We start from the raw sequence: 24121 nt of genomic DNA, 5'->3' as shown, positions 1-24121 counted from the left end.
CAATTCGAGCAGACCAAAGAAAGAGTTCGAAAATCAGCAAAAAAGAAGAAATCATTCAATCATGAGAAGCATCAACGAGAAATCGATGACATGAAGAAGAATTCACGTACAAAATTAATACAGTTATTAAATGATGAAAGACGAAGAGATGAAACAAGAGCAGCAATGCGAAAAAGGATTATATTTCAAGAAAAAAGAAACATTAGCAAATTGAGTGTCAATATGAGATCAAATAATGAATTGCATGAAAAATATGAATGAACGCAAGTTACAGGAAAACAAGGCTTTCATGCAAGAATTAAGCCGAATATGAGAAAGATTGGCTCTAAAAATGCAACAACTCAATTGTCACAATTCACAAGTATTTCCTATTGCTGTTAAACCAACAAGAGAACTTAAGACTTTTAAGACCAATTAATATTTTGTTTTTCTCGAAAACGAGATGGATCAGAGAAGTCGTCTGGGTAGAAGGCGGATTATGGAGGTTTCAAGTGCGGCAGCGAGTGATGGGAATGAGGTGGAGCCAGAAGAGGTGGTTGGGAGCTAAGTCATGTCAAGTGTGGTCAAGGGTGCACGAGAGTGTCGCGAGAGATTCTGGTCAAGTGCGTTGATGATGGAGTGATAGGTGGAGGAGAATAGAGAGGGGGACGATGAGAGCAAAGGTCGAAATGTCGAAGAGTCAATTGTAATAAACGTTTAGTTCTGCTGTGAGAAGATGGAATGGGTGGATGGAGATGCGATGAAAGTTGTCAGGCAGCTCGGACGGAGAACGATTAGTAGGAATTGTTGATTCAGGATCAAGAGACTAGAGAGTCTAGCGCAGTTAGGCTGTCGTAGATTTCAGCAACGGAAACGACACAAAGGTTGGAGGCTTGAATAGCGCCTCAAGGCGAAGGGAATTTTGAGAGGTATGCAGAAGTGAGCCGAGTTAAGGTAGACGCGTTGGCGGGTACAGTAAGTGCAGGGGAAAAGTATGAGCATCGCACGCGTTCCGTGTGTTCGATTGCATTGAGCGGGCGAGGAAGGAAGTGCGGAATGAGACCTGTGTTGCAGCGCAGAAGAGATGAGGAAAGCGTACGGAAGAAAGTCAAAGCAGGATGTTAGACGAGGAGATGAAGTGAGAGTGAGCTGTTCGGGATTCAGTGGCTGCAGAAAAGATGGGCGTGAGAGATTGAGTGGCGGAGAGAAGTGGAATTGATTTTATTTGGATGTTTGTTATGTTCCTTAGATAGAATTGTTGGTTATGTTAATAGTTTAGATGGATTATTAACTTTGGCGGAAGGTACAGTAAGGACTTGCTCTGAGTGGCGTGCGCGATGTGTGCAATGGTCATGGAGGGAGAGTGGTGTAGAGGATGCTGGGTTAAGTAGACGGTCAGAAGCATCTTTGCAAGGAGGGATTCGGTCGGGCGGAAGAGAATGGTTACGGATAGGCCAGCAGCGAAGTGCACGAATCGCATGTATGTGGAGGATGTTGATGGAGGCGGGAGAGGTCGAAGGGTGTGTGGTGCAGTGTAATGTATAGTGATAGCATATAGTGTTTGATTTTTGGAGGTAGGAGGTTAGTTGTTGTTTGTTGTTGTCGTGTAGTGAGAGGTGTCTAGGAATCGATGTTAGGAAAAGAAGAGAAGTCAGCGGCGCTGCACGGACGTCGATTTTTGGAAATTGGAGGTTTGGTGTAGAAACGTTATCACGGGAGGTATGAGAGGTTGCCCGAGGACATAAGGTTAAGTGAGATAGAAAGTTTATGTGAAGGGCTGCAGCTGACGGGCCCAATTGGACTTTATTGCGAAATGTTTTTGGGAGCGAATGGTGGTGTAGGTAGTTGGTGTGTGAGGAAGATGTAACGTTTGAAGGGCATGCTGAATTGAGAGGCCGGATGTCAGTGAGGGCGGGTGAAGGTGCCGACCCTTGAACGAAGAAGGAGAATTCAGCTTTATCTTGGTGCAGACAGTTGGGTTGAGGGAGAGTAATGACCAAGGATAAGAGTCGAAGGAAATTGGATTTTTTTGGAAGGTTGAGGTGAATAAGGTGGATTCCTTAATGGCGTGCGGTTTCGAGATAAGTGCAAGGTGGGTGTTTTCATTGTTATTTTGTGTGTCTTGGTAACGAGCGTGCCATAGAGGAAGAGATAGTTTAGACGAACTTCAGCATGAGCGTAGAAGGTGCTGCGAAAGATGAGTGGGAGTATGTCCAGAAGTTGATCCTTGTGCTTCTGTATGTCCAACTGAGGATGAAGGATATGTTAGACAAGCTTCCAAGGATGACCGGATTTGGTGGGATGGCGCGCAAATGAGGTGGAGTAGTGATCCGAGCTCATTGAGTTCTTTGGCTTCGTTTATCAGCTCCAACTGAGGAGTAAATAGTGTGAAGCAGAACAGTCGGGAGGTTTACGCATGTTGCTTGAATGTCCGCGGCAAGTAGAGGTGGAGTCAGTCGACATGCATTCGTTTGTGCTTCTTGGTAGGATCAGCTCAAAGTAGAGAGAGGATATGTGTTGAGCGAACGTCAGAGATGAGTTGCTGGTTGATGGCCGAAAGCGGGAGTGGAGAATTGGGTCCAAAGTGGCGTGGGCCGTTGCTTCTTTATTAGCTCGCAACTGAGGAGTAAGAGTGATTGTAGACAAGCGTGTCGAAGAATGACGCAGTGAGAGGTATGCCCGGAAGGCGGAGTGGAGTATGAGGTCCATCATGGTGTCGGCTTTGGTGCGTTCTGGTTAGTTAGGCTCCAGTGCGGTGAGATAAGGTGGATTTAGGAGCGGACTTCAGAGGTTTAATAATATGAGTGCATGAAAGTGAGTGGGAGGTAGTAGCGTCGCGATGCATGTGATCGCGGTTTGGCTGACGTGTTATGTAGCTCCAGACGTAATAAGATAGGGTATGAAGCAGAGCTTCAAGATGAGCCGATGATATGGGATGCGAGATAGAGCTGTACCGAGCGCACCAATTTGTGGCTGGCATGCGGATGTCGTGTGGGTGCACGGAGCGCGAGCAGGTGTCAAGAGAGAGAGGTTTACAAGGTCTGGGAGATTGTCGCTGTTTGAAGGATGATAAGAAGTCAGAGTTGGTGGTGAACCGATGAGATGAGGATGGGCAGCGCGGATGGAGGTTTGGGGTGTGTTTCCGAAGGGTTGCTTCTTCAGCGAGTGCTTTTTGTGATCGAGTTTTTTTGAGTTGTCCTTTGTGTCGGGGAAATTTCGTCAAGGGAATATGTAAGTGGTTGGATCGAAGAGTCGTTGTAGAATTTTTAAGTGTCGGAGATGTTTGAGAGAAGGAGGAGGATGTTTGTGTGCGTCGCGTGGTTGAGATTGAAGAGTGAAGATGTGTGTGCAGTGTTGCTTTCTCGAACGTGTTTTCTGTTTTTCTTTTTGGGATCGCGGAGAGTTGAAAGGGGTCTGCTTGAGGTGTTTTCGAGTTGGTGATTTAGGTTGGTGAGGTCTGGAGTTGTGAGTCTTGTGTGAATGTGTTGGGTAGCGCGCAGAGTAGATGTGCCTGTGCCAAGTGATTGCGATCTGTCATGTGACAGGTGGTTGAACAGGATTGTAGGGTGTTGGAAATGACAAGTGTGTGGAGAGTGTTGTAGTTGGAAATAGGTGGTAGGGTAGTTTCGAGTGCAGGTATGAGCGCAGAGATGGGAGATTGCACGGAAGGAGGATTGAGTAGTCAGGTGGTTGTAGAATTCGGGAAGTGTTGGATGAGGTTGGGATGGTGTGGAGGTATCTTCTAGCTAGGAATGTGCTGAAGAGAGTTATTCTCGGGTGAAGTAGGTCGCGTGTTGGAGATGGTGATGCCAGGGAGTATGTATGTCGTAGTTGCAGGAAGCCGAGTTTTCCCGGACGTCGTGCAAGGGTTGAACGGGTCTGGCGGAGAAGATAAGGAACTGAGTGTGTGAAGGAAGTAATGAAATTGTAATATGCGATGGCCGCATCATCTAAGTCGGAGATGTATGGAGATTTAGGAGCGAGTCATGGATGTTAGGTATTCTGGTTTGGTAAAAGTGGTGCTGGTGTTACCGGTATGAAAGTTGTTCCGACTGAAAGAAATGTTTATCGCGAAGGGAGTCATCAGTTGGGTGGTGAAGGTCGGGGACACGAGCTGGAGTGATAAGTGCGTGGCGCGTAAATAGTAGAATGCGAGATGGAAGGCTAGGCGGCGAGGAATCTGTGAGAGGTGTTGCGGAGGAAGGAGGCTATTACCGTATGATATGGTCGAGGATAGTAGAAGCGTTTTTAGAAGGTGAAGGAGGAGGAGAGTGATCGGGTGAAGGTTGCCGTGAAATGGAGGGGTGAGTCGGAATATGCGGTTGATAGAGGCAGTGGTTGTGAGAGATGATGCTAAGTGGAGCAAGATGAAGGTTACCTTGAAAGATGATAGCAGCAGAGAGTAAAGAAATGGAGGGGATTTGGGGGAATTTGGGTAGGATGAGAAGGGTTTGTGAGAAGCCATAGTGTCGGTGGTGGCTGCTCCGTTGATCAGAGGTGGGTGAGGTTGTAGTGGGCAGGGCCGTGTTCATAGGGAGAGCGGTAATGTGCGTGGGACGATCTTCAGGGAGCGCATGCGGTGATGGTCTACTGTCCGGTGTTGGGTAAAAGCTGTTGTTATTCTGAGAGTTTTTAGTTTGGTATTGGGCCCGTTTTGGAGTCGAGATGCTTTTGGAAAGAATTGAGTGACGGGTCAGATAGGTAGATGGACACAAGCAGTGTGTTTATCAAAGATAAGGTATTGAAGATTTGAAAGTGTAGTTGGTGAGGTGCAAATGTTGGTGGTCGAATGAAGTGTGCCCGGGACAAGAGCAGAAGGGAGTAATTTATAGGTGAGGAGAATATGGGATGCAATAGTCGTGTTACTAACAGATGCGCTTACTAAGGGGGCAGAGGTAATTTTTGTGGGTACCGAGGAGTGAGAGGTGGTTGATGGTTTTGTTTGTCTTGTGGGAGAATGGTGAAGATTGGATGAGCATGAGGAGGATGCGGACAAGAGATGGTTGCTGCGTAGTAGACTTGAGGATAGGAGTGTGGGTACGTGGAAGTTGAGGTTTCGTTGGCTTCTTTGAGCGCTCCTGTCTGGGAGTTGTGAAACAGGCTGCGTTGATGAAGTTGCGTGAGTTTTCTAGTAGTTGCCCGGTGTATGGGGGTATGTTGGTGTGGTTGCATAGGCTGAGGGCCTTTGTGTGGACCTTGAAGCGCTGTGAGAGAGTCTTCTCGTAGGTGTTCGGGAAATGGGAGATTTTAAGGGTATGGAGTGGCAAGACATTGCTGGCGGCGCAGTAGGGGTCTTTGTGTTGGGATTAAAGTGACAAAGGTTGCTGTAAGATTAAGGTGCGATTGCAGGGTCTGATGCGGCGGTCCGGAGAAAGGTCTTCGTTCAGATATAATGGGGTTGGGAGAGTGTTAGGGTTCAGCGATGGTCGTGGCGAACCAGTGGCGGGAGCGATGCATGAGTGCGAAGTGGTCGTTCGTGTTGTTGTGGCAGTTGGCCTGGGTGGAATTGAGAGAGATCTTGTCGTAGTTGGATCGTTGTGGAGAGGGCGTCCTGGAATGGGGTGGTGCTTCACGTTACGGGTATGGTCTGCGAGGATGGGAGGCGGCCGCGCCAGGATGATAAGTGAGCGAGGTCCGTATTGGTTTGAGGGTGACGGTCCGGAGAGAATATTTGAGGGGGCTGCTATACCGAGCGAGTTGCAATGTAAAGTGCTGGGTTCGAGATGGGGAATTGGTGCTTGAGTGGCGATGGTAGTGTTTGCACTTGGACAAAGCCAGAGAGATAGGAACTGTGTGGAGGTTATGGGAAGTTGATTGTTATTGAGCAGTAGGTTGGATGGTTTAAGATTGCGGGGATGGGTGATAGGACACGAGCTGAGAGTGAAGGAATTGTTGAGATGGCAGCAAGGAAGTGTGCCAAAGTAGGGTAGTGGAGGTCTTGTGGAGTGAGACAGGTGGCAAATGGCGTGATGAATGAGAGGCCGTGATGTACAGTGGTGTAGGTGCCATAGAAGCGGGCGAGAAGGAAGAGAGGATGAGTGCGTTATCATGTTTCTGCTCTGTGAACTTGGTGAAAAGGCCAAGCAATGGAAAGGGATGTGGGATTTGAGGTGGTGGTCGTCCGAGAGAGGTGTAATTTGCACGAGAGCGTACGGTTGTGCATCAGATTAGGGACGTTTGGAAAGTGCAGCCGCAGGATAGCTGTTTTTCGAGAGCAAGCTAATGGTGTCGGCTGTTACTCGGAGTTCTTGGTGGCACGCGCAGGAGAGAGATACGCGGAGTAGGTGCAGCGCTGTTCCCGACTTCGTTGGGATGATTGTGATAGTCGTTTGAGAGGTGAGTTTGCTTATCAGAGGATGTTTCGGATGGAGTGAGATGCGTTGATGGATACATCGCCATGAAATTGTCTGATTGTGGCGGAGGTGAGGTAGAAAAGGTAGACGAAGCGTGTTTCTGTGGTGCAGAGGAGATGAGAAATTTTCAGGAATTGTTATGTTAGAGATTTTATCGGATGGAGACTGTGTATGACTGGGGATTAAGGGAGGAGGCTATGGGAAGATGGGTGTCATGATCTGGTGGCGATCTGCAGGGATTTTGGAAAGAAAGATTGAGAGGTAGTAAGAGGAAGTTGATGTGTTGTGGAGTAATGCATGTCGGGCGGGTCGAAAAAGTTGTTCGGGTCGAGCTGGGTTTTGTCGTGCTAGTACGGAAGGTCCAGCTCATTAGTGAGTGAGGCAGGACGAGAATGCAAAGGATGGCGGGGTGTGATGGGGGGAGTGCCGACGGGCTGAGACTTGGTGTTGGTCTACGCGTGAGATAGGAGAGAGAGGAAGCCATGGAAGGGAATAGATCTGACGAGAGAGTTCAAAGGGTGTTGAGGAAGGGTGTGGGTCTTTTTGATGTGCTGAGATTTAGAAGTGACGAAGAGAGAATAGGAAGAACCTAGTTCTAGGGGCGTGTTGTTATGTAATGGAGGAGGGAGGGACAGTCATGATTGGTAGGGTTGAGGTGAAGGAGAGAGGAATATTTGAGGAAGTGTTAGGGAGGACGAAGAGATGAAATAGAAAAAGGATAGGCAGATGAAGCGTGTAGGGTGGATGGTGCGTATATTGAGGAGGAGTGTGTAATATTGAAGGAGGAAAGTGTATTGGGTGGTGGCGCAGAGTAGGTTGCGGTGTAGAAGGTCGTCCGGAATGTTTTCTGAGTCGCGAAGGGTGAAGCGCGGCGCAAAAAGGTGTCATTGTTGTGTTGCGGGTTGAGGGAGGAGGAGATGGGGAGTTGGTCCATGTTCCGAATCGGGAGACAGGGGGGATGGGGATGGTAGGATGATAAGGAGAAGGCAATGTCGATGCTTCTCTATGCTGGAGGAGCAATCGAGACTTACGCGGAGCACAGATGGTGAAGGTCAGGTCCGTTTCACTGAAGTGAGTAGGTTGGTGTGGAAGAGACGTGTTCGTCTAGAAGCGGATACAGGGTGTGCGGGCTGACGGAGTGTTCGTGCAAGCTTGTCTGGAGGGAATGAGAATAGTGAGGAGGTATGTGGTGTGTTGATGACGGTGTTGTGTTGGCGTATAAAGGTCTAGTGTGTGTGATTTGTTGGTGGGTTTGAGTGATGAAGAATAAGCAAGAAGACGTACGGGCGTAAGGAGCGGCGAGTAGCACTGCTGGTGCGTTGCAGGTGGTTTGATTTACCGGATGGTGTAGAGAATAAACTGTGAGACAGACATGGCTTTAGGTTTGTGCGAGGCGAAGGCGAGTCTAAAGATAACGGTACAGGTGCGGTGAATAAGAGACGTAAAGAAGCTGGGGGCTGGGTGGAGAATGTTTCTTGTTATTGGAGTAGTAGTAGGGCGTTGCAAAGTATGGCGACGTGATGACTTCTAGGAATGTCTGATAGGACACGACTTTTTGCGAGGGTGAGGTAATTTGGTTAGAAAAAAGTTATAGGTTCGAGCAAAATAGTGATTGTATCATGGAGGAGTGATGGTGAAAATAAAGATCATGGTTCGGGCAGTAGGGTTGAAAAAGAGTCGTGAAATCGGTTGTGCCAAGAAAGAATTTTGAAGTGTCAAATTTTAGAAAAGGACGTGTAAGAACAGCTTTGTTGTTGGGGAAGCGAGAAGAGAACGAAGATGCTAGTTTTTTGTTGTGGGAAGAGGAGTTTAGGAATAAATAGGAGCTCTTTAACTCGTCGAAGTACAAATGTGTTTCAGAGTTTGTGTTTGCGGAGCGGGAAGATTGAACTTTTAGGAGGGTTGAGTACGAGAAGGGTAGAGATTCAGGATGAAAAATGACGGGGGTTTAACAAAGAAATCAGCGCAATGGATAGGGAAGTTTTGAGTAGGCAGGACGAGATTGGATAGGAAACTATGGGTATTAAAGAAGGACGGGAGTAAGTGTTGTGTTGGCGAGTGAGGTTGAGAGAGATGGATGAGAAGTGGATGTCGAATTACAGGACTACGTGCTAGGTGCCGAAACTTACTAGGTGGGTGTGGGTGAGCTTATGGTTTGACACAGGGGAATAGGCTGGTGAACTAAGGTTACTTAGATCGCGAGGGACTGTGTAGTTATACGGGTTGAAGGGTTGTGCTTTGTGGAATGAAGACGTGTAATGGTGTGTGAGTGTAGCCAAGCTGTATCTTGATAGTGCAGAGTTAGTTTACGAATGCAGACTTACGTTGTGAGGTCTACGGAACTTGACGATTTAAGGAATCAGAGCTTGCCGAGTTCGAGTCAGGATGTACTTTCGTCCGAGAGACTTACATGTGGTCAAAGTCAGGACGTGTACTTTCGGGGTCCGGAGATGTACAGTTGTCAAGTCGCTTACTTTGTGGCCGAGCTGGTACAGTTTCGAAGTGCAGGGGAGCGCATTACTGCGGTGCGGAGACGTACTTTCAAGTGGCCAGGACGTGACTGGTTGTGAGACTTACATTGTCAGAGGTGCAGACTTGACTTGGGGTCGTCGGGAGAGCTGTACATTTCAGTCAGTACTTACCTGGTTCGGTCGGAGATAGGGTCAGTGGAAGTGTGCGAGAACGTGTATGTGCGGGTTGGCCGGTAGATGTGAGCAGGGTTCAGAGTCAGACGTTGACGTGTCGTGCGCGAGGAGCTGGTGGACATTTGAGAGGGTCAGACTGAGCGTTTCGTGCCGAGACGGTTAGATTTGCGAAGTCAGACTTCTTTCGTCGGGAAGCTTAGCAGTTCGATGGGATAGTCCAGACTTTACTTTCGTGCCGAACTTACATGAGAGTCAGACTTACTTTCGTTTCCGAACCTTACATTTAAGTCAGACTTACATTTCAGTCAGACTTACTTTCGTCCGAGCTCATTCAAGAGACTTACATTTTCAAGTCAGACTTATTCGTCAGATACATTAGTCAGACTTACTTTCGTCCGGCTTACATAGAGACTTACTGAGATTACATCAGTCAGACTTACTTTCGTCCGAGGACTTACATTTCAAAGTCCAGAATTCGAACTTACTTCGTCAGCTTACTCGCCAAGACTTACATTTCAAGTCAACGGTTACTTTCCGTCCGGAGACTTACATTGTCAAGGTCAGACTGCATTTCAAGGTCAGCTAATCGTGAACTTACTTTCAGGGTGACTACGGTAGCTGTACGATTGTTCAAGTGCAGGACGTGTACTTTCAAGTCAAGACGTTAACGTGTTCGCCGAGCGTGTAGGGCGAGTCGAAGACTTAGCATTGTCGCAATGCAGACGTGTACATTTGCAAAGTCAGGGACTTAACTTTCGGTCCGAGAACTTACATTTCAAGTCAGAATTACTGTTCGTCCGAGACTAGTAAACAGTTTCAAGTCAGACTTACTTTCTGATACTCGAAGTCAGACTTACATTTCAAGTCAGACATCTTTAGACTTACAGTCAGCTACTTGCGGACTTTGACCTAGTCGAACTCTCGCGAGACGTTTACAGTTGTCAAGGTCAGACTAATCAAGTAAGACTGTGCTTTGCCGTCGCAGGACTTGTAGCAGGTTTCAGTCAGACCTTACGTTGTCGTGTCCCGAGAGACTTACGATTGTCAAGTCAGGACTATTTCGTGTCACCGGATAATACATTTCAAGTCGGGACCTTCACATGTTCAAGTCAGACTTACTTTCGTCCCGACGACTTACATTTCAAGTCAGACTTACTTTCGTCGACGAGACTTACATTTCAAGTCAGACTTTACTGTTCGTCCGAGACTTACATTTCAAGTCAGACTTACTTTCGTCCGAGACTTAACATTTCAAGGTCAACTACTTTCGTCCGAACTTAATTTCAAGTCAGACTTCTTCAACATTTCAAGTCAGACTGTACTTTCGTCCGAGACTTACATTTCAAGTCAGACTTACTTCGTCCGAGACTTACATTTCAAGTCAGACTTCACATTTCAGAGTCAGACTACTTTGTCCGAGACTTACATTTCAAGTCAGACTTACTTTCGTCGAGACTTACATTTCAAGTCAGACTTACTTTCGTCCGAGACTTCAATTTCAAGTCAGACTACTTTCGTCCGAGACTACATTTCAAGTCAGACTTACTTTCGTCGCTTAGCCAGTCGTGCCTTACATTTCAAGTCAGACTTACTTTCGTCCGAGACCTTACATTTTCAAGTCAGACCTTCATTTAAGTCAGACTTACTTATCGTCGAGAAACTTACATTCAAGTCAGACTTACTTTCGTCCGAGACTTACATTTCAAGTCAGACTTACTTCGTCCGAGCTTACATTTCAAGTCAGACTTCCGCTCAAGTCAGACTTACTTTCGTCCGAAACTTACATTTCAAGTCAGACTATTTAGTCAGACTTACTTTCGTCCGAGACTTACATTTCAAGTCAGACTTACTTCGTCCGAGACTTACATTTCAAGTCAGACTTACTTTCGTCCGAGACTTACATTCAAGTCAGACTTACTTTCGTCGAAACTTATCATTCAAGTCAGACTTACTTTCGTCGAGACTTACATTTCAAGTCAGACTTCCATTTCAAAGTCAGACTTACTTTCGTCGAGACTTACATTTCAAGTCAGATTACTTTCGTCGAGACTTACATTTCAAGTCAGACTTCCATTTACAATAGATTACTTTCCGGTACGATGACTTTACATTTCAAGTCAGACTTAATTTTCGTCCGAGACTTACATTCAAGTCAGACTTACTTTCGTTCTCGAACACTTACATTTCAAGTCAGACTTACTTTCGTCGGACTTACATTTCAAGTCAGACTTCATTTCAAGTCAGACTTACCATTTCAAGGTCGCAGACTTACATTTTAAGTCAGACTTACTTTCGTCCGAACTTACATTTCAAGTCAGACTTACTTTCGTCCGAAACTTACATTTCAAGTCAGAACTTACTTTCGTCCGAGACTTACATTTCAAGTCAGACTTACTTTCGTCCGAGACTTAATTTCAAGTCAGACTTCCCATTTCAAGTCAGACTTACTTTCGTCCGAGACTTACATTTCAAGTCAGACTTACTTTCGTCCGAAACTTACATTTCAAGTCAGACTTACTTTCGTCCGAGACTTACATTTCAAGCTCAGACTTACTTCAATTTTCAAAGTCAGACTTACTTTCGTCAGAGACTTACCATTTCAAGTCATAGACTTACTTTCGTCCGAGACTTACATTTCAAGTCAGACTTACTTCGGTCCGCCTTACATTTCAAGTCAGACTTACTTTCGTCGAGACTTACATTTCAAAGTCAGACTTACTTTCGTCCGAGACTTACATTTCAAGTCAGACTTACTTTCGTCGAGACTTACATTAGCAGACATTCATTTTGTCAACTTACTTTCGTCCGAGACTTACATTTCAAGTCAGACTACTTTTCGTGCTGAGACTTACATTTCAAGTCAGACTTACTTTCGTACCCGCAGGCTTACTATTTCAAAGTCATGACTCCACTTTTCGTCCGAGACTTACATTCACAAGTCAGACTTACTTTCGTCGAGACTTAACATTTCAAGTCAGACTTCCAATTTCTCCTAGACTTACATTTCAGTCAGACTTGTTACTTTCGTTACCGAGACTTAACATTTCAAGTCAACCTTACTTTTTGTCCGAACCTTACAGTTTCAAGTCAGACTTACTTTCGTCCGAGACTTACATTTCAAGTCAGACTTTAACTTTCGTCCGAGACTTACATTTCAAGTTAGTCAGGCTTACTTTCGTCGGGAACCTGTAGACTTACATTTTCAAGTCAGACTTATTTCGTCCGAGACTTACATTTCAAGTCAGACTTATCTCCAAACTTTCAAGTCAGACTTACCATTTCATAGTCAGACTTACTTTGCGTCCGAGAGACTTAACATTTCAAGTCAGAACTGACTTTCGTCCGAGACTTACATTTCAAGTCAGACTTACTTTCGTCTGAAACTTACATTTACAAGTCAAGACTTACTTTCGTCGAGACTTACATTTCAAGTCAACTACTTTCGTCCGAACTTACTTCAAGTCAGACTTCCATTTCAAGTCAGACTTACTTTCGTCCGAGACTTACATTTCAAGTCAGACTTACTTTCGTCGAGACTTACATTTCAAGTCAGACTTACTTTCGTGAGACTAGCATTTCAAGTCAGACTTACTTTCGTCGAGACTTACATTTCAAAGTCAGACTTCTATTTCAATCAGACTTACTTTCGTCCGAGACTTACATTTCAAGTCAGACTACACTTTCGTTACCAGAGACTTACTCCCAACTTTTCAAGTCAGACTTACTTTCGTCCGAGACTTACAAGTCAGACCTTCGTTCAAGTCAGACTTACTTTCGTCGCGAGACTTACATTTCAAAGTCAGACTTACATTTCAGTTTAGCCGAGACTTACATTTCAAGTCAGACTTACTTTCGTCCGAGAACTTATCATTTCAATCAGACTTCCATTTCAAGTCAGACTTACTTCGTCCGAGACTTACATTTCAAGTCAGACTTACTTTCGTCCGAGACTTACATTTCAAGTCAGACTTACTTTTCGTCCGAGACTTACATTTCAAGTCAGACTTACTTTCGGTCCGAGACTTAACATTTCAATCAGACTTACTTTCGTCCGAGACTTACATTTCAAGTCAGACTTACTTTCGTCCGAGACTTACATTTCAAGTCAGACTTACTTTCGTCCGAGGACTTACATTTCAAGTCAGACTTGGACTTTCGTCCCGAGATCTCTACATTTCAAGTCAGACTTCCATTTCCAAGTCAGACTTACTTTCGTCGCGAGACTTACAGATTTCAAGTCAGACTTACTGTTCGTCCGGAGACTTACATTTCAAGTCAGACTTACTTTCGTCCCGAGACTTACATTTCAAGTCAGACTTACTTTCGTCCGAGACTTTACATTTCAAGTCAGACTTACTTTCGTCCGAGACTTACATTTCAAGTCAGACTTACTTTCGTCCGAGACTTACATTGTCAAGTCAGACTTACTTTCGTCAGCGAGACTTACATTTCAAAGTCAGACTTACTGTTCGTCCGAGACTTACATTTCAAGTCAGACTTACTTATTTCCGTACCCGAAACTTACATTTCAAGTCAGACTTACTTTCGTCGCGAAGACTTACATTTCACAGTCAGACTTACTTTCGTCCGAGACTTCCATCTTACGAGAAGTCAGACTTACCTTTCGGTCGTCGAGAGCTTACATTTCAAGTCAGATTACTTTCGTCCGAGACTTACATTTCAAGTCAGACTTAGCTTTCGTCCGAGACTTACATTTCAAGTCATTGATGTTAAAGTACTTGGGCTATGTTCTGCTACAAACTTTTGTAAAACTCTTAACACTTCACGAGTTCCTTTATTTTTCATTATATACGCAAAAGCTTTGCGAGTGTTAACATTAATGAAGATGAGGAATGGGTTATGTCCTCCTTTTCTGCTTTGAATGAGAGTGTCAAATTGGTATGCGTCAGGAGTGTTGGAGTAAATTGGTAAAAAGTAGTCGTAAGGGTTTATTTTTGTTTGATGTACAACATTTTTGTCAAAGAACCTTTTCACTTCAGCTCTGTTAGTAAATCCCCAACTCTTTGCAGCTTCATTGAACTTCTTAAATGACCTCCATGGATGTTGTTCGAATACTTCTTTCAAGCTCATTTATGTAAAGTTAAAGATTTTATTCAAGGCTCAACCGCGTTCATTGAACTCTATACCATGCGAATATAGTCACAAATGGTGGCATATAATCTGCACCCGAGCCTGTTGGATTTGTTGTGAAAGTGTGTGAATGATTTCCTGTGGTTCCACAGAAAATACCTGCGCTTGAATCTACTGGGTCACTTGAAATATCATATCTATGCATTCCCTGTCTATCCGAACCTGCTGCAAGATTTGTATAACCTCTTTTTGTTATTGAATGTGAATGATTACCTGTTGTGTTTGTAGTTCCTGTATGAGTGTGCGCAGGTAAGTTTGCTTCTTTAATTTTCTTTGAGCCTCCTGTTTGCTTTGAAGAGTTAGCACAGTATAAGAATTTGTCTACAATCTGTTCCCAAGTACCAAAACCTAAAACACTTGCTGGATTTGTTGAGTTCATTGACGTATAAATAGAACCAACAGGATATAATGTTTGAAGTATTTCAGTCTTTAATGTTTGAAGCTCTGTTTTGTCTGCTTTTTTATCTAACATTGCTGGTAGTTTATATGTTTCAAAGTTTCTGACATGACCTTCAATGTTCATACATTTACTATTTAAGGAGTTTAGTGTATCTTTTACGCTTGTACTTGGATTCTCTAAAGGTGCACTTGAACCAAGGGTATAGTTCAATATTATGTCGTCTGCTCTAACAGTAGTGAAGGATTCATGTGTATGGTTCTTGTCAGCTTTACTATTTAATGTAGCTTGAAGTTCATTTATATCGGAGATATTGTGTTTATGAGATTTCAAAACTTTGTTCGTTGCGTCAAGTTCATCTTTGTCAGCTTTACTTTTAATAGCATCTTCAAACGTTATTTTTGCCTTAACTCTCAATGTAAATCTTGGTTCAACTAATACACCGTTAACAAAGAAGTATGAAGCATAAATTTCATCGTTATAACCAAATGCTTCTGGTGCATTACCTGTGTCATACTGTACAGTACAGTGTATGTCATAACCTTTAGCACGAATGTATTTATATCTTCTTTCATTAACATCTTCAGTGCTTATTTGTTCATCCTGTGTTAAATATCCATGGTAGTCCGTTATAATCTGTTCGTCTGAACTTATATAATGAACATGGTTTTTATCTGCTTTTTCGGCTAATTTCTCTTCTATCTCATTTATTTCAAGTTCATGCCTACCACCACCTCCCGAAGAAGTATTTTTCTTCAGCTCTTGAAGAACGTCCACTTCGCCATCTTTGGTGTCAATAATGAGACTTTGAGTTAAAACCTTTCCTGTCTTAATGGATGTTTGTAAAACTTCTTCTTCACCGTGTTCGGGGTCATGGTCGTCATCATATCTTGTGAAATCAGAGATGTTGTCATACATTAAGCATATCTGTCTCAAAAGTTCTGCTATTTGAAACTGGAACGAAAGATATACAGAACTTTCATCATCTCCTAAAGTCAAGTCTGCTTTCTTAAGTATTTCTTGAATGTATGCAATGAGAACAGAGTACCTTGGAAAATATTCGAACAATATTTCATTAGCTGTTGGTTTTGGTGGTTCTTCTGGAGTTTCTGTTGTTTCAGTTCCTTCTGTAGGTTCTGTTGGAGTTTCTGCATCTCTTGACTTCAATGCTCTTGCTCTCAAAGACCTAAATGTTAGAGCACCAGGTTTTACAAAGGACTTTATAAATGCTTTAATAGTTCCTGGTAAGTTATTGTTAGCATTAAGTAAGTTCCTTATGCTTCCATCATGTACGTCCATAGCACTATGTAAAAAATCTATACTTTTCTTGTAGTCAGCAATAGACTGACTGTGATTTTTTAAAGATTTGTCAATACCTTTAAGCCAATCTTCATGCATGTCTGATACTGAGCCAAGAATATCATTTGCTTCCTTTAGTGTATTTTGTGCTTCTCGTAAAGTATCCAATCCCGTACGTGCATTGTTTGCTATACGTCTTACAGTATCTATTTGACTCCTTGTTTCTTGCATCCAACCAGATAAAGTTTTAATAGTATCAGAACCATTTGAAATGAAGTTCAAAGCATTTTTAACGTCATCTAAAACTTCTTCACCAAGTACTGCCCATATCTTTCCGATTTGGTATTGAAGAACTCCATATGAAGCAGCTGTTAAACCAGTATTTATAAGGTTCCATATCCATGATTTAGCAGTTTTTCCATCCTTTCCATCCTTTCCATCTTCACCATCCAAACCGTTTTCACCTTGAGGTCCTTGTATTCCTTGTATTCCTTGTATTCCTTGTGGTCCTTGAGGTCCGGTGTCACCCTTCTCTCCTTTCAGTTCATCTTTATGTTCGTTATAATATTCTAATGTCATAAGGTGTACATCATTACTGCTACCAGCAACGCCGAGAATTTGTTTCTCATTCATGACTAAATTCTTTAGGCATTTAATGTTGTCGTCAAATCGAAAGCTCTTTAACAATTCAATGAGAACATTTAATACTTTCACTAATGAGGCATCTACTGTAGAATTTATATATTGCACCGTTCCATCATTTATGATAGGAACTTTACTTATTGTAATGAATGGGTCATACGTGTTAAAAGTATCGAAATCAATGACTTTTTTAGTTTTTCCATCGTCAATGACTAAATCATTGCCTTCAATGGTTAAAGTTGAGTTTTCGTTTACTAGTTCATGTGCTCTTCTTGCTTCATTTGTTTCATACGCATATGCAGCAATAGTCATATTTTAATGAGAATAAAATGTTGTTCTATTTGCAAAGTACAGACCCAAACGAATACGGGACAGTAAAGCTACAAACAAACTTAGGTCTTCAGAATGAAGCGCTTGCTTTCAGAGTTGTTGACTTCAATACTATCGCAACTTTTGTCATAACAGATGAAACAGATTTCATAGAGATTGAAATAGATGACAAAAGAAGTGTTATATCATTTCCTAACAGAGCTGGGTATAGAATAGATAAAATTGCTGGAGTCATGGATACTCTCATAAATGAAGAAACTATTGACAACATAGATGTCGAACTCTCTTCTGAGGGAACATTGAAGTTCAGTTATGCGAAAGAGTTTAAGATAACACGAATGAGTCATAGAGTACAACTTCTTTTGGGTGCATACCATATGACATTTCCTTTGAAAAGTGTTGACAAAACGATTGAGATGAAATCTGTTCCATACGTATGTTATGGTAATTGTTTATACATTGAGTCTAAAATAGCTAATGTCACAGGCATTTCAGGAGTTAATAGTAAAGGTTCAGTAGAATATAAATCCTTCTGTTATGCAGTCAATTCAATGTTCATTCCAAACGTTCCTGTCATAGCAACTCATTTAGGTAAATGGGTTCGCATTAGTCCTCATAATTTGAAAGACATGCAATTCAGACTTGTTGACTTTCAAGGAGAGCCTGTAGAACTGAAGGCACCAGTGCGAATGACTGTTGAAGTTGACTTTTTAGAAAATATTAAATGCAACAGCTTACAAGAGAACTCAGAGCTAAAAATATAAAGTATGAATGTTATGTATTAGGTCATGAACTTTGGTTGTTGCTGTTTGATGAAACAAATGAATTAGTTATGTCAGTCAAGAGAACAGAAAAATATTGTGTTAGTGAAAACTGCACCAAGTCAATAAGATTAGGTTTGCATTATGAAGATGAGTTCGATACTGTTGAAGAAGTTTTGGACAGATACTATAAGTTGCTAACTTGAAATTTTTTTGACTGACGGCGCAAAGCGCCAAGATGGGCTCAAAGAGCCCTCCTGACTGCTTTAATTTACTAAAACATATTTCAAACAAAGTTTATATTCTGTTGAAAGTTTTGTATATTCATTCGAATATTTATACTTAAACTCAACTCCTGTAGTTCCTGGTGTTTCAATGATGCGGATGTTACCTATTTTCATGAATAGTGGAGTTTGACCACAGCATTCGATTTCAGGGTCGAGATAGTCAATGACACATTGTTTCCCTGTTATTCGTGAGATAACATTTTCAAGGTCCTCCTTTGTTAGAATTATTTGGTTCTTGCTTATAAGGTTTGTCAAAAGCTTCTTATCGTCTTTGAGTAAAATTGTTTGGTATAACTGAAGAAGGTAATGGTCTACGTTATCTGAAGAATTTGTTTGAACATTTGTGTAAGGATTGTCGTTGGCTTCTCTTGAAAGAATTTGGTCCAGTGGTGGATACTCTAACTTAACATCTGATGTAGCGTTAGCGTTTGAAGCTGTGTTTAAATTCACGGCGCCATGCTCCAAGACCGAAGGTCCCGACTTAAGTTCTGGTTCTTTTTCTTTCAAACACTCCGAACTATAGTTCTTTATGACAATATTGTTTGTCGTTCGTGAGTCAACATTTGATGTTGGTTCAATTGGAACATTAACGGCACCAGCTAAGATGGATTTGCTTCTCATTTCATATAGAATAAAAACCTTTTATATGTATGAAATGAACAATATACTCGACAAGGGTTTGAATGTAAAGCTAACGAATGAAAATATTGTTGAATTCACTGAGACAGGTGCTGTGTATAAAGATGTAGAACTACTGAACAAAAGAGCTAAGGGAAGAAGCAGGAACATGAACAAAGGGTAGAAGCCTATAAAAATTTATGTCAATGATGGCTCAGGAGGTTCAAACATAAAGTATGCAGAAAGTTATAGAGTTTATGCTCTCAAAGGTGAAAAGCCTTCATTTAAGAACAGCTATTCTAACGCATATCCTCAAAAGCTAACGGATGGGGAAGTGGATGATATGAATGACAGCAAAAATATTAACAGAAATGGCGACAGAGATGCATGGAATTTGTTTACCATCAGTCAATTGAAGGTTAAACTTTAAAACAATGTTGGTCGTTCCCATGGAATATTTTTGACTTTAATGGTATTAGTCATGATATGAATCTCAAGGTATGAACGAGGAGAGATGAGAGACTTATATGCTTCCCAAATTTCTTCAAAAGGTAATGTTATACCTGAGTGTTTCCAAATGAGTTCAATATCATAACGTGAGAAACCTTGAAAGATAACGAAGTCAGTTATGAGACGTTTTATGTTTAAAGCTAAAAACCTCCATGTTTGCATAAGTATTGCTACAGTTAAGTGGTAATGTCTGACTTTAGTAATGATGTTAGCTAATGGTGAGTCTGGTTTTGACACTAAACCTTTTCCAGCGAAGTCGTCGCAAACGAGCAGAGTGTTTGAAGGATACTTTTTGAAGGGGTATTTTGAAAGTTTTGACAGAATGTAGTTTGTCAGTCGTTTCATATCGTAAACTCCTGAGTATTGACGTAAGTGGTGTTTGTCAATAATTCTTTCCATCTCCTCAGAAGTCTTTTGCATTCCTGACTGTATAAATTCAACGATGGCATAATATTTCCTCTTACGTCGAATGTAACGTTGAAGAAATTCAATGAGTTCACTGTCTGGAACTTTAACGACAGAGGCTTGAACTTTTGACATAAATGTTTTCGCTGTTGAATCCATAGAGTCTGAAGTTGCTGATATAATGATTTGGTCATAGTAAGAGTCGTTTCCTAAACGCTCTGTTATGAGTATATGACGAATGAGGTTAAATGTCTTACCTGAACCCATCTTTCCACAATAGAAATAAACACCATTTGAACAGAACTCATAGTCCTTACTGAAAGGAAGAATAAGAGAAGAGTTAAGTTTGTCTGTAGTTTCATTCATGTCTTCATCTACGTCATGTATTAAATGCTTCATTTTATCTCCATTAAAAATGCAAGTCAGAGATATTCAGAACATAGCACCGAGTCTAACTGACAAGAGTATAAAGATATACTATGAACATGTTATGATGAAACCAACCAAAATTCAAGAAAGTCAGTATACTTATGAATATCCAAGACACTGGGTAGAGTATGTAGGAGGTGAGAAAGCTATTGAAATCAGACAGGTTCGAAGTATTCCAGCAGGAAGAACAATATTATTGAAGAACTTTAATGTTTTGAGGTATAATGATGAAACAAAGAAGCAAGATAGTTTTCCTGTTGCTGTGTATGTGAACTTAGATACAGGAGATGACATGAAAGTTTTTAACACAAAGCTTCAAACGGTAGTGAGAGAACAACTGACTGCGGAAGGACATCCATTACCTTCAGAAGTTACCATAGCATATAATTTTGAAACAAACTCAATAGATTTTAAAGTCGTCTCTGCAAAGAAGTCAGGTTTTACATTTAATGAAGCAGATGTATATTCGAATGAAAACTTCAAAGCTATTGCATGGTTAGATAATGACGATTGCTTTAAGAAAATATTTAAATACAGTGACTCAACGATGTCAATAGATGACCTTCGTGGAATGTTACCATCGACGTTTACAGTAGAAGGTTCAGCAGGATTGCTTACAAGATTGTCAATTGGTGGTATTTGGTCTCGTGAGAACATTGTTATAAAATCCAGTATAAGTGAATTTGCTGAAGAATCTATATTATGTCTTTCAAACTACATGTATTCGCCGCCGAAGCATTATAGTATAACAAACTTTGTCAGTAAGTTTAACATAAGACTTGTCGAACCTTCTTCAATGAAAGATGTTGTGCTACCTAAAGATGGAAAGGATGGACTCATTATTGAAATGATTTTAATAGCATATTAAATGAGCTTGTTCTTGAAGGTCATTCATGATGAAATAACTGTTGTAGAAGATGTTAGCAATTGTTCAGACATTTTGAAGCGTATAGATGAGATAAGAAAGAAGTTAGATAGACCGCAAAGCTGTGAGGGCGAAGCCCGTGAGAACGCTTATGTTTCATTGACTTTCTCCAGTAACGAGAACTTTTATGAGATAATATTGAAGAGAGATGATTTTAATATGGTGTAAATGGTAGCTTGGGCAGCTTTAGGCGCAATGGGAACAAAAGCATTAGCATTTGGAGCAAAAGCACTTGGAGCTTATGACGCAGTAAATAAAATGAGTGGAGGAAGGGTTTCAAAGACATTAGATGCAAATAAAGGGAAGATTGGAGGCTGGGTTGCAAAGAAGTTAAGATTAAATAAAATAGGGCTCATAAATAAAGCATCCAATTTGGTTGCGACTGAGTCAGAAAATGCTTTAGGAAAGGACGATGAGTTTGCAAAACACGCAAAAGACTTTAATGACCAGATGAAAGGTGAAACAATGCATTTAAATAGATTCGATGGAACTAAAGAAAATGTTTCTTCTCCACCAGTAGTTCTTCCGTATGGTCCCTATGGAATGTATGGAAACCCTTATGAACGACCATTTGACCCATTGACTGGTGGAAGTAACTGGTATCATTACGGCCGAAGAAGAAAGACAGTCAAGTTGGAGACAGATGTTAAGAAAGCAACTAAAAAGAAACCAAGGAAGAGAGTTATAAAGCAATGAATTCAACAGGGTAGAAATGAGGTTAGATCTAACCTTCTACCCTAAATTTATTTTTGCGCTATGTTTTCATACGTGTGAAGTCGTTAGTGAGAACGTTAGTGAAAACGTTTATTTTTTCATGCACGTGCATTGTGTCGCGGGGAGTTGCCATGGGCAATGACCTGCGCACAATATATAACGTACAGAGAGGTGAGATGAGGTGGTTTATGTGATAAATACTTTACGTGGCAGAAATAGTTTAAGGTTATTAGAAATATTGCATCTGCGATGTAAAATATACGTTAGTGGTTTTGTAAAGTGTCAGATTGACATAACTTTGGTAAGATGGCGCGCAGTGCCACTGTACTGAAGATATGTATACTAACTAGGATGTTAGAATGTTCACGATGAAGACGTTCTGAAAGAATGTTGAAGATGTCAATTACTGCATAAAAACAACGTGTTGAAATAAAAACAACTAAAACAGAACAAAAGTGATTGAAAAAAAGTGGATCCATGTGACTTAACTAACAAAGACATGTATAATAAACTTCGTCGATACAAATAAATTTATGGAAGAAAAACATGATCTTAGAAATCTTCTCACAAAGATACTTGTCAAGTTCGATAATTTCAAGTGCACTGAAGAAAATGTTGCAAATAGATGAAACACATTCTTTGATGTTTTCAAGTTCATCAAGTGAGTTCTTGTTTGTAAGTAATGAAACAAAGATGTCAATACCACAGAAGACTGATGTAGAGTCTGAAAGAAGATTAAAAACAACTGGACAAACTCGGTTAACAACAAAACTGTGGAATTATGGAAATTTAGACAATGATACAAAACATGAAAAAATGATACAATACAATGTGTGATTAATGTAAAATTGTTTTAAAAGACAAACAAGTGTAGATAAAAAAATAATCTAAAACATCTACAAAACTATGTGGAGAAAGTTTGACAAGACAGAAAAGAATGTCGGTAATGAATTCGTTGTTGATGTTGTCACAAACAACGTTGATCATAGAAATAACGGATAAAATAGTAGAATCTCGAAAGAAAAGTTCAATATGTGAAAGTGTGTAAAAAAAATTAAAATAAAAAATGAATGAGTAATCGTAGTCAAGTGACTCTGAAACAATAGTTGGTGAAAAATCGGACTCGTACTCAATCAAGTACTTGAACTACTGAGAAAGAGAAAATTCGTTAGATTGTGGAATAGAACAGTCAAAAAACATATTGGTTGTAATGACTAAGGATGAAAGTAAGAATGAAAAGTGATGAATATTTAATGTAACTATGAAAAATAAATCTCTTTGAAAACATAAACTGATGTTTGAAACAAAGGAATAATTGATTAAAATGTTAACAAATAATGAACAAATAGAATCTTCGTAGTTAATGAATTCAATGTATGAAATAAAATAATGAGAAAATGTTTCGATTTTGTCGTCATCAAGTAAATAGTGGCTGATGCATGAAAGGACATGAACTTCGGAATCAAAGATGAAGTAACAATCTGTAAATTATTGATAAAGATATTCTTATTCTTATTATTAGTAGTTCTGACTGAGAAAGTCTTCAAGAAAAAGTAAACACTTTAATTCTAAAGCCAAATGTTGTGAGAATGAAGAAAGTGTAACGCAGTTGTATTCGATATGAGGAAGAGGACACATTTAGGCAACGAAAGAAAAGTGATTCTGTAAAAGGTTGAAAGAGTCTCATTTAAACATGCAAAGTGATTGTACATGGTAATAATGCGTTCAATATTGGAAGGGTTTCATTATTATTTCTTGTTGTAAGCACTCTTTGTAAAAAGTTGTTAAGTTTTCGTCACAAATTTTTGTTTTGATTAAAATATCGGATAATATGCTCGATGTATTGACTTTTAATTCAAGATCTAATGAACTGTTGAACACGTTTATTAAAAACTCGAAAATTACTGGTGAATATATTTGATTATCTATGCAAAGTGTTATAACTGAGATACATTAATTATAATACTGAGAACCTAATGACAAAATGTCTTTAACTTGAAGAAAAGAATCTTTTATCCTTAAATTTCGACGTTTTTTAAACAATTTGACTGATTTTTATATATTCAAAATTGATGAGTTTTGTAATGTAATATTAATTTGTAAAAATCAGATGAAGTTTTGTCAATAACGTTTCCAAATTTTTCGGGTTCGAGAAAGGGACAAACTATCCAGTGTCACTTTTCAAAGGAATAAAAAAAATAATAAAGATGAAATAATAACATGAAATCTTATATAAATATAATTTTATCTAAATAGATAAATGAATTAAGCAGTTTACAGTTATATATATTTAATGAGAGACAATATCTAGTTCTATGGTAGAAATGACTCTTAGACTCAAATAAGTAACACAGATAGAAAGTACTCAGTATAACAATTATATATGTACACTCAAAGTTAGTCGCTGCTAAAATCTTTACCTTGCACTTCGGGAAAATCTGACAAATGGCTCTTAGACTCAAATAAGTAACACAGATAGAAAGTACTCAGTATAACAATTATATATGTACACTCAAAGTTAGTCGCTGCTAAAATCTTAACCTTGCACTTCGGGAAAATCTGACAAATGGCTCTTAGACTCAAATAAGTAACACAGATAGAAAGTACTCAGTATAACAATTATATATGTACACTCAAAGTTAGTCGCTGCTAAAATCTTAACCTTGCACTTCGGGA

At 40.6% G+C, this 24121-nt stretch overlaps 10 protein-coding genes across 10 annotated transcripts, besides 2 other annotated features; 3 read left to right on the top strand and 7 right to left on the bottom strand.

Annotated features, from left to right (window-relative positions):
* Positions 1–2719: 2719 nt before the first annotated feature.
* Positions 2720–3202, bottom strand: TVAGG3_0564430 (uncharacterized protein; the record flags this gene model as incomplete). Its single annotated transcript, XM_051238576.1, has 1 exon — positions 2720–3202. One exon carries the CDS (start codon positions 3200–3202, stop codon positions 2720–2722), a length of 483 nt encoding a protein of 160 aa, XP_051096400.1.
* A 3815-nt stretch (positions 3203–7017) lies between these two features.
* TVAGG3_0564420 (uncharacterized protein) lies at positions 7018–7266 on the bottom strand (the record flags this gene model as incomplete). Its single annotated transcript, XM_051238575.1, has 1 exon — positions 7018–7266. The coding sequence occupies one exon, from the start codon at positions 7264–7266 to the stop codon at positions 7018–7020; it is 249 nt and encodes an 82-aa protein (XP_051096399.1).
* Positions 7267–13702: 6436 nt separating this feature from the next.
* Positions 13703–21505: a mobile genetic element.
* On the bottom strand, positions 13931–14068 carry TVAGG3_0564410 (uncharacterized protein; the record flags this gene model as incomplete). The annotated part of the gene is made up of 1 exon (XM_051238574.1): positions 13931–14068. A coding segment is annotated over one exon (138 nt), but the record flags the coding sequence as incomplete, so codon positions are not given.
* On the bottom strand, positions 14109–15443 carry TVAGG3_0564400 (phage tail repeat-like family; the record flags this gene model as incomplete). The annotated part of the gene is made up of 1 exon (XM_051238573.1): positions 14109–15443. One exon carries the CDS (start codon positions 15441–15443, stop codon positions 14109–14111), a length of 1335 nt encoding a protein of 444 aa, XP_051096397.1.
* TVAGG3_0564390 (organellar and viral DNA polymerase type B) lies at positions 15719–16778 on the bottom strand (the record flags this gene model as incomplete). Its single annotated transcript, XM_051238572.1, has 1 exon — positions 15719–16778. A coding segment is annotated over one exon (1060 nt), but the record flags the coding sequence as incomplete, so codon positions are not given.
* TVAGG3_0564380 (uncharacterized protein) lies at positions 17348–17560 on the top strand (the record flags this gene model as incomplete). Its single annotated transcript, XM_051238571.1, has 1 exon — positions 17348–17560. The coding sequence occupies one exon, from the start codon at positions 17348–17350 to the stop codon at positions 17558–17560; it is 213 nt and encodes a 70-aa protein (XP_051096395.1).
* Positions 17824–18465, bottom strand: TVAGG3_0564370 (uncharacterized protein; the record flags this gene model as incomplete). Its single annotated transcript, XM_051238570.1, has 1 exon — positions 17824–18465. One exon carries the CDS (start codon positions 18463–18465, stop codon positions 17824–17826), a length of 642 nt encoding a protein of 213 aa, XP_051096394.1.
* On the bottom strand, positions 19081–19644 carry TVAGG3_0564360 (protein of unknown function, DUF4106 family; the record flags this gene model as incomplete). Its single annotated transcript, XM_051238569.1, has 1 exon — positions 19081–19644. A coding segment is annotated over one exon (564 nt), but the record flags the coding sequence as incomplete, so codon positions are not given.
* On the top strand, positions 19793–20614 carry TVAGG3_0564350 (uncharacterized protein; the record flags this gene model as incomplete). Its single annotated transcript, XM_051238568.1, has 1 exon — positions 19793–20614. A coding segment is annotated over one exon (822 nt), but the record flags the coding sequence as incomplete, so codon positions are not given.
* TVAGG3_0564340 (protein of unknown function, DUF4107 family) lies at positions 20900–21376 on the top strand (the record flags this gene model as incomplete). Its single annotated transcript, XM_051238567.1, has 1 exon — positions 20900–21376. A coding segment is annotated over one exon (477 nt), but the record flags the coding sequence as incomplete, so codon positions are not given.
* Positions 21506–23595: 2090 nt separating the features above from the next.
* Positions 23596–24121: part of a mobile genetic element that runs on past the window's edge.

This window comes from Trichomonas vaginalis, chromosome II (assembly GCF_026262505.1).
Source record: "Trichomonas vaginalis G3 chromosome II, whole genome shotgun sequence".
NCBI lineage: Eukaryota > Parabasalia > Trichomonadida > Trichomonadidae > Trichomonas > Trichomonas vaginalis.
The sequence above is the reverse complement of the archived record's forward strand: the minus strand, read 5'-3'. Positions and strand labels throughout refer to the sequence as shown.